This window comes from Opisthocomus hoazin, chromosome 5 (assembly GCF_030867145.1).
Source record: "Opisthocomus hoazin isolate bOpiHoa1 chromosome 5, bOpiHoa1.hap1, whole genome shotgun sequence".
Lineage (NCBI taxonomy): Eukaryota > Metazoa > Chordata > Aves > Opisthocomiformes > Opisthocomidae > Opisthocomus > Opisthocomus hoazin.
Window position 1 is genome coordinate 17,742,475 of NC_134418.1, and position 18,795 is coordinate 17,761,269.

The following is an 18,795-nucleotide window of genomic DNA, read 5'->3' on the forward strand; positions in this document are numbered from 1 at the left end:
AAAAGCCACTTTTGTTGTGTATAATGCAGTTGCCAAGAGCCATCTAAGTTACTAGACATCAGTTAACTCCTCAGAAGGCTGAAAAACAACTTACTGAACTAGCAAATCCCTCCCCCTCCAAAAAAAAATCCAAGATGCAATATTCAGTTTAAAGTATTTTAATAGTTGTAATTTCTAGTATTTGAGTTTCTCAAGCTTGGCTGTTTACACATATTGAAGTGTGAGTGTACTGAGACTATATATCCTCCTATCATTTCCCATTTCTTTCTGAGAGAATAGCTGGATTCCTGAAACACCTTCTGTGTACAGTATTAAATATTCCATAAAAGTGATTAGGATTAGAGATGATAATGAAACCAGACTTTTTCACAGTAACAAAACCTCACCCCTTCAGCCTTATCTTTTTCAACTGAAATGGAAATTTGATCTACAGTAATATTGTTGCATTATTAGCTGTAGAATTATGTAGCATATTTAAGTGGCCTTTACCCACCCACAGTTGATATTAACTATCATTTACTTTCTGTAAGTGATTACTTATATTTACAGAAAGCAAAACTCAATTCCTGATTTACAAATTGGGATGTTGGAATTACAGATATATGAGGAGCGGCAAATAACATAAGTTTCACAAGAGACTGACAAAAGCTCACAAAGATTGATTTCTGAGCCACAGAAATTCCATAAAGCTTTTATTTCAACTAAATGTCTTGCACAAGCTGCAGTGTGTTATTATCAGCATCCATGCTGGTAAAATTTCCTGTGTTGTTAACATAAAAAAACTTGAGAGCACTATGCGATGAAAGTGTTGAACACTGAAGCAGTTGCTGAGTTTCAGTATCACAGTAAGACCCACTGGTGCAGGCTCTGCATCCATGCACCACCCCACTGACATCAACGCAATTTCTGCAGGCTTCAGCAGGACTCCGGAATCCACAGTTACTACACCTAAGCCTCAGAGCTTTGCCTACCGTTTGATCAGTGTCTTCAACAGCAGTATTCCAAACCCTACCAGCTGTGTCGGACCAAGAGAACTACCATAACCGAGTGACTCTGCAAAATCTATGGACAACTTCAAGCTGTTAATACTAGAACAAAGCACAATTATTGTTATGGATAGCTGCACATTGATAGGTAATACATATCCAATGGTGAAGACAGAGCATTTTAAATGGCCATTACAAAGTTACATGCTTCACTTGCTATTTCATTGATTTGTTACTCTGGTTTAGTTCTTAGATTATGTGTGAATCCTGAATGTGATTTCTCTACTTCTCTCTTTGTTGGCAACGGACTAAGACATGTTTGAATGTTTTTCTTCCTCAGAAAAACACTTTTTTTGTTGTTTTTTAAAGGAAACAACAATTATCTAACCTTTCAAATGCAGAGTCTGAAATATCAGTTTGAGTGAGATCCAAATATTCCAAGCTGGGGCAAAGCTCCAAGATCTGTCTAACCTGGAGAAGGAAAGGAAAATAATCAGTAAAGACACAAGTCAGCAAGGCTGCACACAGTGTCAAGAGACAACATATGAATTAACATTTCCTTGAATTACAACTCATTTTCACTGCCTGAGCGTTTTAAACTCAAGCACATCAGCTATTAATTAGAGGCTGCACAGCCACAATTATTAAATACCAGTTTCAAGTTACATACCATTTTGCTAGACACTGCAGAACTGTAGGCCAATACCAATGTCTTCACTGAGGAGCCTACATGCGGGAGGACATTATGAATTAAGCCATGAAGTAAGCGTTTTTCCATTTGTGCTATATTGATGGCAAGTGAATCTTCAGCTGCTTCTTCTGCAAAATAAAACCAAAGAGAAAGACTTAAAATATGCTTTGAGTCACTTGGAATTTACATTGCCATCTTACATCAAACAAGCTACCAGGAAACTAAAAGGTTAACAAGGCCTAAGTTTCAGAAAGTACCTTACATCAAACTTATGCTGAATTCTACCTCAACGTACTACCTAAGCCTCATCTTTAAAATAAAAAAAAAATCCAGGACAAGCCAGTCCTTAAGAGTTTAACTCCAACAGCAAGTCAAAACAGTAAGAGCCTTAACAGAAAATTATCATTAAAGGACCTAAGATAAATATTTACAACAGACTATGTACTGCACAGGGCTGTCTGGGGCAGCTGTTTCCACTGACTCACTGATGGGGCATTTCACATCCTGTGATACAACAGCTTAAGAAAAATTTTAAATTAAGCCTAGAATGCATTAGGATGAAAGATGATTCATCCAGACTTCCTGAAGAGATGAAGCCTAGCTTTTACCTCCTTCCTAACTCCAGTCCCCATAGCTCTTCTTCTACCTGCACTCATGTTTGCACTCTCATAAAGAGATTAATTCAGCTCACTGAAACCAGCTGCCTGCTTCTTCTCCTCGCCCTCCCATTCCCTTTTATTTTTCAGCCAGCTGGAGTCACTATGAAATGAAGATGAGAAAAAAGAGCACTCCTTTCAGGAACCTGAAGTAGTCACTAGACAAAACTTCCTAAGGTTTTTCTTACTGTAAAAGTCTATTTGGCTTACTACTCATTTAATTAAGACAGAACATAAACACGATTGCATTTGTCATTATTTTAACGTACTGAAATGAACTATGAAAAAAATCCATCTTTTAAACTGATTTTACAGAAAAGATTCTATTTTATACATTTATTTCTTATAGCTATGTCATTTCCAGAAAAAAAAAGAAATAACGAAAATCCAAATTCACCTACCAGATTCATCTATGTCAGCATCTTCATCCCATTCCTGGAAAGCACGACTTTCATCTTCTCTATTTTTCACCCATTCCTCATCAGGTTCCGTCTCAAGATCTGCTGCAGGACCACTATACCAATCACCTACTCACCCCCCATGCCCCCACCCCCCAAAAAAGAAGGAAAGGAAAAAGAAAAAAGAAGAAATTAAGACAAACTTCTCATCACTGCTCAAAATAGCAGTGATAACTTCTCAGTATACGGTAACCTGACCTAAAGATATGAATTAATTTTGTATTCATCTCAGCTAATGTTGGATTGAACTTTGACACAATTATTGTTTGATCTATGTTTTAAAGCTTCAAAAGATTTCAGAACAGTTTCAGTACTGTCACAGAACTCACAGCCTATTATACTGTTCTGAGACCTGCCTGTAGTCCTTATTTTCCTGGCAGGCACCAATATGACTGTAAAAATAACAAACTATTACGGAATATTTGGAGTGTGCAGGTGCTGAAGTTTTCTGGTAGATAAATTAACCATCAACTTTTAGTACAACACTTTAAGACATTTCTGTTTTCCTCACAAATATACAGCCACCCAGAACTTATTTTAGTCTGTTTTTAGTCATTGCACACAACTCCAGGATCAAGAAATCCGAATTCCAGCAGTGGCCTACTTAGAACAGCTATACAATACCTGATAATAACACACATGACTCACATCAATAGGCAATCATTTTTTAGAACATCTGGATGAAGATAAGCATCAGCACCAGTTTCACTGTTTTAGCTGGCAGGGCACCCTTTCTCCCCGAGGGTGACTGTACAGGCGTAACTTCCTTCTAGGCTGGGAATATTGTAGTGCTGGGCATGGTATAAGCAGGTCTGTTGCCTCTTTCACACAGGCATACTTAAAACAGAGACGGCTTATCCTCCTATCTCACTAGTGGGGGGTTCTACTATGCCCAAAGCAAGAGCAATCCCTGTTCAGTGGTATCTAAAGGAACAAGGTTTCTCACAAGAGCAACACAGTGACAATGAAATCCTAACGGATGTCAAGCACCTGTGAAGCAAAAAGTTTTGGTAACATCTCTCATCTTTAACTCATCTTTATAATACATAAAAAGACTCAGAAGCCCTCTTTGTTCTAGGGGGGGAAAAAACCCTAGAAATTTAACTAAACCTGCAGTTTTACGTTCTTTTTTTCTGCCCTCTGGCAGCAAATCCTACTTGAGAAGCTTCCGCCCAGTTTCGAGCGCTTCTGCGCAAACAGCTGTAGCCTTACAGACAGGATGCCGTAAGACTGGCTTCCTGTTGTGCCAAAACCAGGCTTAGGAATAAGCCATTTCAAACAGTTTCCAATTATCTTTTTTATATAGCACTGAATTACCGAGACAAGTAGGTTTTAGATGAAAATGAAATTCATTAATTTGTACTCTGAAACCTCTCCTCTCCACTCAGTCTTTTACAGCTCAGAGACCAGTCTTACTTTCAGTAAGATTTATCCAACCAAAAAAATTAATTCAGACCCAAAAGTAATTTAACTCCTCTCTACCTTTGTACAGATTTTAGAAGCTATAAAGGTACAGCCAGAAAGAAGTTATTAGCTTTTATGTATCTCTAAATTTATGTTAATATATTGTTAGGTTTCTCTCAATCTTAAAGATACATAAAATACTGCTTATAAACAGCACAGATGGTCTCCTTTTTGCTCAGCTACGCTGACATGGCAGCAATTGTGAAGCCTGCAGTGCCATACTCCAGTGATTGTTTAATACTCACATTCCATATTTAATATGGTCAAATAGAAATATTTAAAGCTACAAATATACTCTTATGACTTGTATGGCCTCGTTAGAATACCGAGTATTTTGTCTATTTGAACAGGTACTTTCGCAAAGGTTACATTTCTCAGTAGGAAATTTTAATGAACAGGAGAGTTTGAGGAACAGAAGTTACAACAAACCACTTAGTTCTTACTACAATAGAAGTCATTGAAGTAAGATATCTAAAGAACCAATGCTAAAACTAATATTCATACCGTTTTCTTTGAAGTTTGAACATAAAGTCAGAACAGATTTGAGGAAATGTTAGAACTCTGTTTTAAACTTCCATTCTGCAGTTAGGTCTGAATCACAAGACAGACCTCTCGGAGGAGAGAATACTACTCAGGAGCTAACAAAAATATATTTATTTTATTTGTACCTAGCAACCTAATGAAAAAATAATTACTGATATGGGTGTAACAGCAGCATTTATACTTCAAATCCCCTCAGATTCTTAAATCATAATTAAGATGTTGTATTAGTGAATATACTTGTTAGTGTTCATACAAGCAAACAACAGTTTGTATACAAGAGGTGCTCATGAGTTACAGCCAATACAACTTTTAGTTTCTTAATTCTACAAGATGGAAGTACATCTGGGGGATTTTTAACACTTAACCAAGTGTCAGGGCACCATCCTTGCCAGAAGGGTACACCCTTCCAGCACGCTCAGCTATCATGTTCATTGTACATGACAGCCTATGCTAAAACGTTCTCTTCTACAGACTCAGAAATTCTGATAATTGACATGCTTTCAAAGGCAGAATTAAGTTCAGCTTACCTCTGGCCCATCGAACAGGGTAAAGATGTTTCCAGAGAGATCCAGTTTTAGCCAACTGTGACCATTCAGTGCTTACTTGACTACACTGACATAACTCTTGGGGGTTAAGGTAACTGAAAATGGTCAGCATTACTTCAGGAGGAAGATTAGTAATATTTGTGGTGTGCCCTGTTACTTCGGTTTCTGAAACACAGAAAGCGTGTGTTAAGTGAAGCACATCCTCATAGCTTTACACAGTAATAGCGGAACTCACATTTTGACTATGGAAATGAAAAAAAAATAGTGTCTGAAAAAATTTTAAACAACTGTTTGGCAAAAGTTGAAAAAAATAGGTATCACTTGGGATTTAAAAAGCTTTCACTGTAATACCACCTTAAACAACAAAAAAAAACCCAAACAACAAAAATCAGCTCAGTTTTCATTTGCCATTTTCTCAGCTGGCTAGTTTCTTCCAACCCTGACCACCCCCCTCAAGGGTCCAAAAAAGCTCTGGACAAAAGTAAACTGCTGCTACTCAACCACAGCAAGATGAAAGCAGTGTCTGCTATAAATGATGTGCTTTAAAAAAATGCCTTCTGTCATAGATAATATATATACCTGCTTTGCCACATTCCCAGGAAACAGTACTAGCACACAGAATCTACCAGCTGGGACCACTCTCACTGAAAGCGCTCGACCTCTTGACTGGGACACAGCAAGAAATCCATGCTTAACTTTTCACAGCTGTCTCATATTTTATTTCTAGTTTTAACTGCACACATAGGCAATTAATTTTAACTTCTGAATGGTGACAAGCCATTCAGGTTGGAAGGTAATACTAACTATTAGGTTAGCGACTAAAATTTGACCACTGTAATTAATACTCCAACAGAAAGCAGGAGGAACCATCTCCAATAGCTCTCCTTACTGCCACTGTACAGAGCGAGCTGCAAACTATAGAAAATAACAAATTCAGGGCTTTGGTTAGTGGGTTTTTTACTGTTTTAAGAGAATTCTTAATGCTTCGTTTAAGGGCAATTTACTTGAGAAAAAAATATTTTAGAAATAGTTTTCAGGAGTCCTTAGAAATAGAAGGTTTCACAAATTAGTAGGGATTTACTTTTAAAGTTAGGACACAAAGTACATTAAGACTTTCCAGTGAGACAAAGATCAGGTTTTTTTTTGCAAAGAAGCTTCAAAAGTGGGCATAATGTAACTTTACCTTGTGATAATCTATTGCTACTTCAAATACAATTAAACACAGTTTCACTTGACGAATCAATATATATATTCGCAGCTGGCAAGTCGCTGCAGGTAAACTATAGAGAATTTCACACTAAAATGCAGTTAGAACGGCACAGGACTGCAAGCTGTGTTATTTTCTTCCATTTTTAGAAAATGGATGCAGGACACATACTTCCCTCTCCTTAAAAGTCTAGAACACAACCATTGCAGAATTACTACTGTCCCAAAGCTGCTATTCCAGCTAGACTTAACAGCAAGTAATGCCATAAGGCTACTTCTGGCACACTGAGTCTGAACAGATGAATAGTATTTCACACCACGGACCATGATCTTTCTGAAGGCTTCACCTGGAGGGCAGAAAATGACCAGTTCAGTAGTTCAGAGAAGTGAAGTTACATAAAAAGAAAAATCTGTTTACAGAATAATTTTTCAGGTTTTTCTAATGAGAGCACCACATCTTACCAACACCACATAGTCAGTTCATGAGGGCTTGCTCTATTTATCAGTCTCACACCCCAGTGTTACACTTTTGGTACATTAATTGCCTTTCTCTGGGGCATCAACTCTTCTTTGTTAGTTAAGAGTGAAAACTGTAAACATGGGCAACTTAAGCTGCTTCAACAGTCACAAAAAAAGCCTGAAGTGCACTTCAGTAGTTGCCCATCTATTCTAAGTTTCATCAGCAAAGGTAGCTACAGATGAATGCAAATTACACATTCACTTTCAGAACACACGTTTCATCTGACCCACTCACATGTTGCATGAATTCATTTCCTTGCATTACTCCACACACAAGAGTTTCTTCTTTTCCGATTCCCAAGAGGCCCAGGGAAGTTAGGTGGTAGAGTTGGGGAAGGTGAGTTACTTTTAATTTGAAATATTATCAGCTGGCTAACTATTCTGTGTTATTAAGCCATCAACAGGAAAGCTTACAAAGCGGTCCTAAAAGCCAAGAATTAAATACAGGGTCTGCAAACAGAAAATATAATTTCAACGAACTATGAAATTAGAAGTTAACTATCATTTCTGCCTGCTTACTGTATCTAATATTACCATGGGAGCAAAGGGAGAGGAAGAAGGTTGAGAACATGTGTACAGTGAAGTACTATCTACGTCGCAACCTGCTAAGCAGCCTGTAGCAAACAGTAAAGTTCATGAAGTTTCAAAACTGGTTTGAAGAAATGCCAATAGTATAAAAATTATTTTATCTGCCCATACATAACTTTAGGTATGTTACTGGTGTGGCTTTTTACATTAAAATCACAGTTTGAAAATTACTTTAAATAGATGCTTCACCTTGATCTGCCTTCTCGTCCACAGAATACTTAAAGACCTTCTGAAGCTCTTCTGTTTGATTCCACTTACTAAGGCCTCTGAACTCTGCAGCCTCCTTCTGTGAGCGGTGCTGTGCAATTACTTTCTTCTTAATATCTTTCAATTCTTCATAAGTAAAGTATTCCATCAACATTGGCTGAAAAACCTAAAGCAAAGGGAAAGGGGGAAAAAAAAAGTCTGGTGCTGAAGGAGATAGTCGATCATACTGCACAGACCTACCACCACAGAATTTCCTGTTTCAAATTCTCTCCAAGTAAAACTTGTCATACAGTAACCGAACCTAAGGACAGGACCATGGAAGTTTGGAGTTCCAACCCTCTGCTTGCCAATGGATCACCGCATAGTCTCAGGCAAGCTGTTTAAATGCTTTCCCCAACAGAAAAGGGAAGTGATTAAAGTTGCTTAAACTATATAACTTATCGAGGTACTCACACTGAAGGCAAAGTGGCAAGGAAGAAAAACATGAGAAAAGATTTCTCTTGGACAGACTTCGGAAGATTTACTCTCTCCAGAAGATGCTTCCCAGTTTTTGGATACCCATAAATCATCAGACTGGCAGTACTAGTCTGTGTTTCAAATATAGGTCAGAGGCTGTTTGGGAGTGTCAGTTTGAGTCATGAAGCACTGGTTTACAGCACTTTTTCCTTTACGTTTTGCTAGACATCCCCTTAAATAACTACCTGCTGCAAACAAATTCCAGCCCCAGTGGACTTTTGTTCTCAATTTTTCAAAAGGACCAGAATTTCATCATAAATTTTCACTGTTTCAGAATGAGTCACTTTGCAGTCAGGGAACAGAACAATGACACCACAGTCCTAAACACAAACTGGCATATTAATAAAAACAGAGAATTGTGAAAAAGCTGAACCTCTAAGCCCTTTGTCTCTATCCAGTCATTCCAAACCCCACGGAAGATCAGCAAAATATCTGAGGAAAATTTTTTTACATACCTCCTCTTCCTCTTTCATATGAGGAAGGAAATCCCTTGTAAAGGCTTCCAATCTCTCCTTCAGCTGTTTCGCATAGTTTAGCTGTTCATATTCATTCTGAGAAGAAAGCAAAGATTTAACTGTTATCTAATCTTTTCCATTCATTCAAAGGTTGAACTGTTAAATACACCAGCGTTTCAAAGTAAAGCCCATTCTGTCTTCCCCATGCATTTAGCATTTTTGCTCTATTTCATAGTAAGAATGTGCTCACTTACAAAGTTTCATGACAACCTGACAGTGTGTCCTGGCCTGTTACTAGGCAGAACAAAGTATTCCCTTCCTGCCCGACTGCAGTTTATTCTCTTATCAGATATGAATTAACTTGTCTAATCACATTTTCACTTTGGAGCAAAGACTGAAGTCTGCCAATCTACAGTCTCACCCAAAGTTCAAAGTAGTAACAGACTAATCTAAGTATCTGCATGCTTTGCATAAGTAGTATTGAAGGATACAGCAGTTCCACTTCATCTTTTACCTGCACACATTTTATATTATAAATTCGGATTATAATTTGGAAGCTAGAATTGTAGAATAACTAGTCACACATGCTCTATAGATACTTACTTTGAAAATGGAAAGAACTCTTAAATAAAAATGTAACTGACTTTTAAATATTAAAGTTAGACCAACCTCATTTATCAATTTGTTAGCTTGTTCTCTATGCCAGTAATAAGCTGGTTCTGAAGTGTGCCCAGTAATTGCAACACACTGAAGTTCCTCATAGCTCTTACAGTAAATGTTGTTTTTCTTTTCAAACTTCTACAACGTCAAGAAACCCTGACTACTACAGAAAAACAGCTTAAGCCATCAGTTTAAATTAAACTAACCACACTCTCAAAAAAAGTTAAACAGTTAATATACCTAAAGAAAGCAAGAGAAATCTGGTTTTTTCCACACTTAAGAAGTCAAGTGACAGAATAACACTAGCATCCTATCAGAAAAGGTATAACAAAGCCAACTGTTAATTTTCCCCATTCCTTCACCTTCCTTCATTTTCCATTTCATTGATGGAAATGACAAATTTTAAGGTTTGATATGCACAGGGGAAAAAATATTTGCAAGAGTCCCAGGTCAAAAATTGCCTTAGATAGTAAAATAGAATCAAATCAACTGGACATTTAGTATTTTTCTTACTGAAAAAAATGAATCGTGTACTAGAAATGTAACGTGGTATGTCAGATTATTACTGGAGACTATAGTTCTCAGAGTGCAGGAAGGGGTAGTTGAGTTGGTCGCCCCAGAGGAAAGACAAGGCAGAATTCAAGTAGGATTCTACTGGAGAAGAATTTAACAACTTTAAGTTGCAAAAAAGCCAGCTGGAGAAACAAGATTTAGAGTTTCTTGAGGATTGGAACATTAACAGCATTACTGAGCAACAGATTACTGGAAGGAGTATATGACTCACTGACAGAATAAAACAATGCCTTTTTAAAAAAAAAAAAAAGTCCAGTAATCATCTCCATTTGTAACAATAATACAATGCTATGTGCTACAAAAAAAAGATACTCAGTGTTTCCTAACAAATTAATAAAAAACCCCCATTATTTCTGTAGTCAGAAACTGTTTTGATCAATTAGCAGGGCAGTGTTCGTATTTGAAACTTCCATGTTGTCTCTCCAAAACACCTCCAATTATGCACTGATGGACTTCTGTCACAAAAAACACCTCTGAAGAATTTTTGCTAGGAATTTATTAACTGTGATGAATGGCAAAAGAATATGTGTTTCAGACTGGAAAATCTTCACTACTGTGTCAGGGAACCACAAATGTTTCTTCTTCCTCCTGAAGTTTATTTGTAGAGAGTATTAAGAAAAGTTGAGGGAAACCAATACACAACCACAGCAGGTTTTCCTTAGAACACACGCCTTCTTAAAGTCTACTCACCTTTACGTTCTTTAACCCTTTCTCAAAGAGGCTAAGCATCTCTGAGAGTTTGTTGTCCGAGTGCACATTGTACACTGTCCGGCTACGTTGCTGAAGTAGACCAATGATACACTCATTTTCAATCTGCTCATGCATTTTGAATTCCTTGAATGTGGCATAAAGAGACTGCAGAAGAGCCCGAAAATCATTGTTGTTGGAGAAGTTGGTCTTGGAAAGCTAGAAGAAAGAAAAGCTCATCAAAAGATCAATGAAAGTCACATCAGGGTGAAGTTAAATCCTTAGAAAAGGTATTAGCTCTGGTTTTTCATTGCTCCCATAACGTAAAAGCTGAAAACCTTCAGTTTTATACAGAAAAATGGTGAAAATAAAAATTGAATTTGCAATTCAAGCACCTTACTTCAAGGACACCACAAATTAGAGTCATGAATGCTTTTCCTTTCAATCTTCAAGCGCAATAGATAAAGATCAGAGATTCAAGTGCATGAACAGGAACGCACAAGCCGTTCTTCCATGTGAATTGTAACTTCCCCTAATTTATCTAATTGGTGTAACAAAATATAATGTAACACAACTTATCCCAGACGTGGGTAGAATAGTGGCCTTTGAATACTACAGATTAACAAACATATTATATACCTATTAACATGACTTTTGAAATTATTTACAGAATTCATGATTATTTTAACCTTCATGACTGACTTGCCATTTGTTTATTTAACAGGAACTGACACAAATTCTACATAAAACCCTCAAACTTCTTTAAAACTTTCAAAACTCATTCTTCATGTATGTTTCCTCTGACAGTTCATTAAAACAGTAAGCCATTCACACTCGAATTCTGTTAACTCCCCAAAATAAGTTAACAGAGCAGTTTTACTACAATGTTGTACTTTGTGAATGAGGTTTAAGTAAACTAAGGGATTTAATTGCACAATTCTCTGATTTCCAGTGGCAACCGTGTAACAGCATTTCCCATCACAGGCTCCGAATTAAAAAAAAGCTACAAATTTTAGAATTACAAAGAACTAGTAAGATAACTACTGAAGTTTAACAAAGCACAGTATATGCAATAATGCACACTGTAAAGAAAAGCATGTTACCGCTAATCAGACAAATTCTGAAGGCAACTGCCTCATTCCACATGAAGGAAGAGAGCTTAAGAAAACAGGAAAGCAGTACATTAACTTTTTAAAGGAAGATCATCCTTGAAATAACAACACAGTTACAGCATTAGCTTTAAGAAGCCAGTAAAATCAAAGTTGTATTTAAGCAACATAAACCAATCTTGTGAAATACTGAGACAAACAAATGTAGAAAGATTTTCTGGTAGAAATCAATGCATCTCCCCAGACCAGTAGGTAACTGAAAGGCTTAGCCACTTTCCCAGATCTACATTTTAGTCCGTACTAAGAAGCCATTATCACAGGCCCCTGTGCCTGCCTTTAGGGACGTCAAGGAATGCCAAGTCCTACCAATTGAATCCAAACTATACTAGATGTTTGAAGAGGTTTCCAATGGTCTGAGAACCAACAAATCAAGACACACAAAGTTCTAGGTAACAGAATAGTGCCACTTTTACATGTGTAGAAACAGTCACCATTAGCAACAATACGTTCTACAACCACATTTTCCTTTGGTGAATGTAAAAAAACCAGTATTATTTCCATTCTTACGTTTTATTCCATGTAGAGTTTCAAGAATCATAGCCTACAGCAGTATACAAGAGCAAGCATTCTAAGAATAAAAAGATTTTAATTCAGAAAACAAGCTACTGGAATATTCAGAAGCATTTTAGTTTACAAAGATTCTGCAATCTGTTTTAGTAGAAATGGGAATCTTAGACATAAATGTTCATACATAATACTTACGTACGTCAAAAACAACCATAAATTGAGATATCTAAAATTCCTATCTTAAAAAAAAAAAATATACTTATTCACTCTGACACTGCATTGCCACTTCCTGGCAACCACTAGCAATGCAACCGAAACTCACTGGACACCCGCCAAGCACTTACGCAACTCCAAGTCAGCTGTGCACACTGTACCTTATGTGCTGTACATACAAGCAAAATGACTGTCACTACGAAAAAACAAACTTACTTTGCCTCAGCAGAGAAAGAAAATAAGGCAAAGTTACAGGGTTTTTGTTTTCCCCAGTATCTTTCAGACCAACTACTGACAGGTCAGAAAAAATGCATGTGTTTGTGACGCATGGTGTTAGGATTTGAGGTATGCATTGTTACGTACATATCAGAAATGGGGAAAAGATCTTGGCTCCAAACACCATTTCTGTTCCATGTTAAGCTCAGAGAACGCAATGTACAGAGTGGTGGTACTACATGAAACTAAGGCTGGACCTTCCACACTGAAAAGCAGAAGCCTCAACAAGCACAGGAGACAGGTGCAGAAACACCTCTTCAGGGTAGCCTCCTCACCTCCAGCCATCTGTGATTCAGATCTCAATAAAGGTAAGATCTGGTTTCTAATGTAGCATTTCTCTTGCTCAAGGACTGTCTAGATATTGTTCATTCTACCCATAAGGACCCATAACAGCTGAGGTCACTCCCCAAAGACTTTTCCCACAAGAATCCCATTTACTCCCAAATGCTTGGCATTTTAATTGACATAAACGTAAACAAGGCTGCTGAAGTGTGTAACAGGAGGGTTAGACAAAACTATTGTATTTTACTGTTGGATTGAAAAAAAAAAAACCAAAACAGAATTGGTTATGATACAAACAGCATCTTCTCATCCTCCTGACTCAAAGTCTTTTCAGGACTCAAAAACTTCTGTGGAACCTAGCTATTATCATCCACAAACCTGGAATAAATAAATAATCAATTTCTGCATGCAATTTAAGAATTCCTGTGATAAATGTATTGTTACAGAAGCCACTGTAACATGAAACGCTTGCACATTCACCTCTGCTACTGAGTTGCAGAAGCTATCTAAGAGATTAGGAACTATGGAGAGGATATTGAAGTTTAATGACTGTACTTGAATCAGCAATCGGTACGTTAAAAAGGTCAGCGAAAGCTGAGAAAAAATGGCTTTTCAGAGGACTGGTAACCTAGCAACAAAGTCACTCGGTCAGATCTGCAATTTCATTACCAGGACTGATGAAGTCTTACGATGGGGGACCATGACTATTAACAGACAGCAGCTGCTCCACTCGGAGGTCCACTTTTCACCAGCTCTACACAAGAAAAACTAGCGCAGGAGTTTAGTAGTGCAAAAAGAAAACCACCACCCCCTGCCAAATTTGGACAAAGAATCCCAAGAGAATGGCAAGGGGGAGGAAATCGATTGTATTAAGGACATTTGCTGACTGGTCAAAAACATAGAGCACAGTGTGTGTGTGATCCCTGAGCAGGCTTAAAACACACCACACTGAAATGACTGTCACAGCCACAGGTGTTAGGGAGACTCGGGAGCTCTCTGGACTTCTGCACACATTACATTTCAACAGTTGTAAGGTACAGCACAACTGGTTTTGTGCTGGGAATGCAAACTCTAATTGAGGACTGGTACCAGAAGAGAAACAGTCCTGGTGCCTCCTGAAATCTCACGAAATTTAAGAATTATACATAATCCGAACAGACTCACCAACAGGCCAAACAACAGTCGTTCTTGTACTGCATTGCAAATTCTGTCTGAAACACTTTGGAGACCTTTGGCTGATGCAGGCATACTCCAGAAATAGCCAGGAGCTGTCAAACCCAGTATTAACTTTATTCATTAAACCCCTTTTAAAAATAAAATTAAAAACAAACAATGCATCAACTTTATTTCATGTAAACTGGGGAAGGCACATCAATAAGCCAAGGGCCACTGTGGTGCCAGCAGTGAAATAAAGCACAAGGTCACAAAACGTACCAAACCTATTCCAAGCGACAGCACGACAAGGAGACAGTCACGCTAACTGAAGACTGCTGTTCTCTTCTGAAGTTCTTTGTACTTAACTAGTCAATTTAGGGGGCTTGCAGTATACAGTACTTCAAATCGAGACTGAAATAAAAATGAGAAATATTGATTTTTCATCAGGGCTGAAAGCAATGTGTAAACCAGTATTAGGATTATTGAGAAGGAGATCTTGGAAGTTTTCTGCCATTGATGCAAGATCAGGTAGTTCAATCCTCCCTTTGCAGGAAAAAATAGTAACTGAATTAAGAAGTCACTTAATGGACACCTTTTTTAAATCTCAGATTACTCAATTAAAAAACAGCTATGCTTAGGGAAAAAAAGAAAAATAAAATCTTTGTAGCTCAGACCACCACACCCCAGTTTTAGGTGAGTGTCCAACTCCACTCACTACAACAGAGCCATTAACACAGTCAAGATGAATGTACAGAGATGTAGCAAAAAAACCCATCCTTCCTTACTGTAAACTATTATTTAACTTTTGTGCTTCCAGAACCAGATGACAACATCGTAGAGATTTACAGTAATGCTATTTATACAGTGCTTCATCTTCATGACACCCAACTGAAAGTAATTCTACATTCAACTCTTGCATCTCCCGTGTGGTTTTAGTGCTTTCATTAAAAAATGAAACTTTGTCAGATGAAGACAGAGACATTTTTATCTACAATGTTGTGAATAAATACGAAAGCTCAAGACTGCTTATTAAAGCACCAAACAAAACACAGTATTTATTTGGTTTCTAGAAGTGTTTTACATATGTGCCAATATGGAAAAATGTCGTCTTAGAAGAAAATCAATTTTCCACAAATGTTAGTTTACAGTGAGTAAACTGAAACAGTTATTTCCCAATACCCATGCCAAAAACACATTTAATAAGCGCAAAAGGTTTGCCTCTTCCTTAAAAAATCCAAGCATACTCTTAACTGGCAAACAGAAAGTAGCAGACAGGAATAAAGAAAAAGTACATTCCTCTTACCAAACCAGCTACCTTTCCCAGCTACAAGTATCCCTCTACTCCCAATTACAAGCTGGAAAACGAGAAAAAAAATGAGGACATAGAACAGGAAAGGGAAAATTGATTTTTCCACTCTGCCTCAATTTCACAAATTGAAAATGGAATAATTACTCAAGATTAAAGAAGTTAAAATTGGCTACAAATTCACAAAGCCTTTATTTCAAACTATAGGTTTTCCCCACCAGCACCTGTAAGTTCTGAACAAGTGCTAACTCTAAAAACTCAGTCTGGAATCTAAAAAAAAAAAATTAAGGCAATCTTTCTTCCTTTTCATGTATCATGACAAGTAATATTTTTGATTGGTCATTCCTATATGTTCTGCTTTCCCATGTGTAACACTGTGCTCATTAAGATCTACACAAGCAGCTGATCACTACTGGAGGTGAAACAAGGATACAGTATTCCTGATGATCAGTGCAGACTAGATTTCTCCCACTAGTTAACTCAGCAGATTTAAAACTCATTAAATAGAACAGTAAAATCTTTTTCATTATGGAGCTGGCAGACCACTTTGACTGAAGAGCCCTAACATTTTTAGAACACAATAGCACCAAGGAAAAAAAAAAAAGCAGCATGGCATTATTAGTCAGCTACAGCTTTTCACTCTTACACTTTTAGGCACTATCATTTCACATATGCAATAGCACTAAAATTCAAAGGACAGGAACTTCAACTTTGCAGAGATATCATCTCAATTTTACGAGCAAGAAAATGGAGGGACAAAGATTATAACAAGGTGTGCCTGTGTCAACACCAAGAACATGTGGTTTCACGTTATACTTAATCCGCTGTAAACGAGGGAGTGGTGATAGAGGAGGAAACACCCAGAAGCAGCAGCCCTGCCCCTGCTTCCAGCTGTACATTCCCACTGCTTCCCTGGAATATGCTCTAGCAGCTAGGCAGCTGCAAGATGAACTCATACAGTGTACTGATCCAGTAAGAAGTGGTGCCTTTTTAGTGGGTTCATTTTTCATCTGGCCAGTGTGTTATCCGGACAGACAGCCTGCAGGGACACCCAGTTACATGCCATGTCTTGCTCAGGAATCCACAAGAAGTTCAGTTTATGTTGTCTCCAAGGAAGAACTACAGTGCCAACAGAGCCCAGCAAAAAGGACAACCGTCTTCAGAATCACCCGTTCCTTGGGTCATTCTTTATAGAACCGTAGGTTGGCAAAGACCTCTAAGATCAGAGTCAAACCATCCACCCAACACCACCATCCCTACTCAACCACATCCTGTGCCACATCTACACGTTTTTTTAAACACCTCCAGGGACGGTGACTCCACCACCTCCTTGGGCAGCCTGTTCCAATGCCTGACCGCTACGTAGAGGTATACCAGGTGAACAGTAAGGGAATCAGCTAAACTACTTCACGCTCCAGCTGTTCAGATGTATGAAGCCTTAAATCATAGGAGTAATGCACATTTTCTACCCTGGGTGCTTTTCTTGGCTATGGGTCAACCCAAAATAATAGTAATTAGTAAGGCAGGCAGGACAGGATCTGGCAGAACTCAACAAGAAATTCAAAACTTTCAAATACCCATCTGTCTATCATCTTCTCTATATAATTCTGTCCTCTGTGTAATCTCATCAGTTGTTTTGCAGCTTACCTAAAATCTTGAAATAGCCTTAGGAAAAAAAAAGCCCAAAAAAATCTCCAAACAACAAACACTATATTAACTCTGAGATTAATGCAGACAAATATTTTTTTGTTTTTCAAAGAGCAGAGGCAACAGTGCAGGTAAAATCTTGTACTCTGTATTTTGAAAGGCTAAGGTTGAGTTGATAAATGCCAAGCATAAGAGCACAGTGGAGGTGGAAACCAACTGCTGTATTTTCATTTTTCTTGGGGTCTTTTGTATCACTCTCTCACACTACACAGGGTCAATTTTGGCTAATGAACACCTGTAGATCAGTTTTTGAATCATGAAGGGCTTTACACAGAGACGTAAATAACAATATGGGAATGACTGCACCAAGATTTTCAGGGATGCAATGGCCCCCTTGGGGACCACAGCAGAAAGCACAGCTTGGGAAGCACTGGTAAAATCAACCGAGCTTCCTCCACCATGTGGTTTCTACAAGAAGCCTACCAGAGATGAAGGGGCACAAGCTGTCACTGGGTCTGCAGAGACAAACCCAACAAAGCACTGAAGAAGAGTCTAGTAAGGATATGAAAGCAAAGGGCCTCAAATGAGAGCATGGTGAACACTTGCAATGATGTTGTTATGTAGGCATCTGTGTCACAACGTGTCTCATACACATCCTAGATACTGTAGAAGGCTTCTTTCCTGTCTTACATCCTCACCTGTTCCTGCTAAGACCTGGCCTTTTGGCCTTCTGTCAGTGGATATCCAAAGTCCCAAGAATGAAGTAACAGCAGCCTCAAGGCTCCTCTCCACTCTCCCACTGCAGTAACTCACAAACAAGGCAAAAATGCCTTTGCCCCTCTGCAGTAGTCTCACTGCAGTTTCTACCACTTTGCCTTAATCCACCTTGGGCACTAACTGCAAAAACAAACAAAAGCCAAGTCTCTCAAGAATTACAACTTATACTCTTTTTAATCAGTCAACACATATCCTAAGATAGCTGCATAAAACTTGTATGAACTCTGATACACACTAATTGCAGTCTCTAGCTTTTTAGAAGACATCCATTTTTTTTTCCTCTTTCCGTGCCACAGAGTAGGAGAAAATAAATTGTTGTTGCTTAAAACAGCAAAGGGCAAAGGTGGGTTATTATTGCTCTCCAGAGCAGGCTGGAAAAGAGGCCAAAAGATCAGAGCAACATGCAAAGGGTGAACAGAAAACTTTTTTCCTATGATTTGAGAGCAAAAATAGGTGGTAAGCAATTACTTGGAAAAAACCCTGTTACTGTGTCTGGTATAAGAACATACCCTCAGGTTTTTCTTAGGAAGGCAAAAAAAGAGAGACAAAAGGGAAAAGCATCTGATGGGTAAGAAAAAAAAAAATAGGTGTCTTGCTAGACAAAAATAAAGAAATGGTGAGAAGGTCTGAGGTGGCAACAAGAGCTAAAAATGTCCTGAAAAAAGGAGCGAAATTGCTATGCAGGTCTGAAGAGCCTCACTTAAACTCC

The 18,795-nt window shown here is 38.1% G+C and overlaps 1 protein-coding gene and 1 long non-coding RNA gene across 3 annotated transcripts in view; one reads left to right on the top strand and one right to left on the bottom strand.

Annotated features, from left to right (window-relative positions):
* The window catches only part of FBXL5 (F-box and leucine rich repeat protein 5), a 37,295-nt gene that overhangs the window by 12,746 nt on the left and 5,754 nt on the right, over positions 1-18,795 (bottom strand). The window contains exons 1-9 of one of the 2 annotated variants that reach the window (XM_075420568.1): positions 14,636-14,713; positions 14,366-14,505; positions 10,758-10,973; positions 8,835-8,930; positions 7,846-8,029; positions 5,326-5,508; positions 2,735-2,860; positions 1,657-1,805; positions 1,375-1,457 (exon numbers count right to left, since the gene is read on the bottom strand). In XM_075420568.1, coding sequence (XP_075276683.1) covers positions 1,375-1,457; positions 1,657-1,805; positions 2,735-2,860; positions 5,326-5,508; positions 7,846-8,029; positions 8,835-8,930; positions 10,758-10,973; positions 14,366-14,449 — 1,121 coding nt within the window. In that variant the 5' untranslated portion in view covers positions 14,450-14,505; positions 14,636-14,713. Of the gene's footprint in view, positions 1-1,374; positions 1,458-1,656; positions 1,806-2,734; positions 2,861-5,325; positions 5,509-7,845; positions 8,030-8,834; positions 8,931-10,757; positions 10,974-14,365; positions 14,506-14,635; positions 14,714-18,795 lie in introns of those variants that run through there. The other variant, XM_075420567.1, reaches the window with a different exon arrangement.
* Positions 12,789-15,410, top strand: LOC142361394 (uncharacterized). The gene is made up of 2 exons (XR_012763970.1): positions 12,789-13,227; positions 15,174-15,410. It is a non-coding gene; the product is annotated as an uncharacterized LOC142361394 (long non-coding RNA).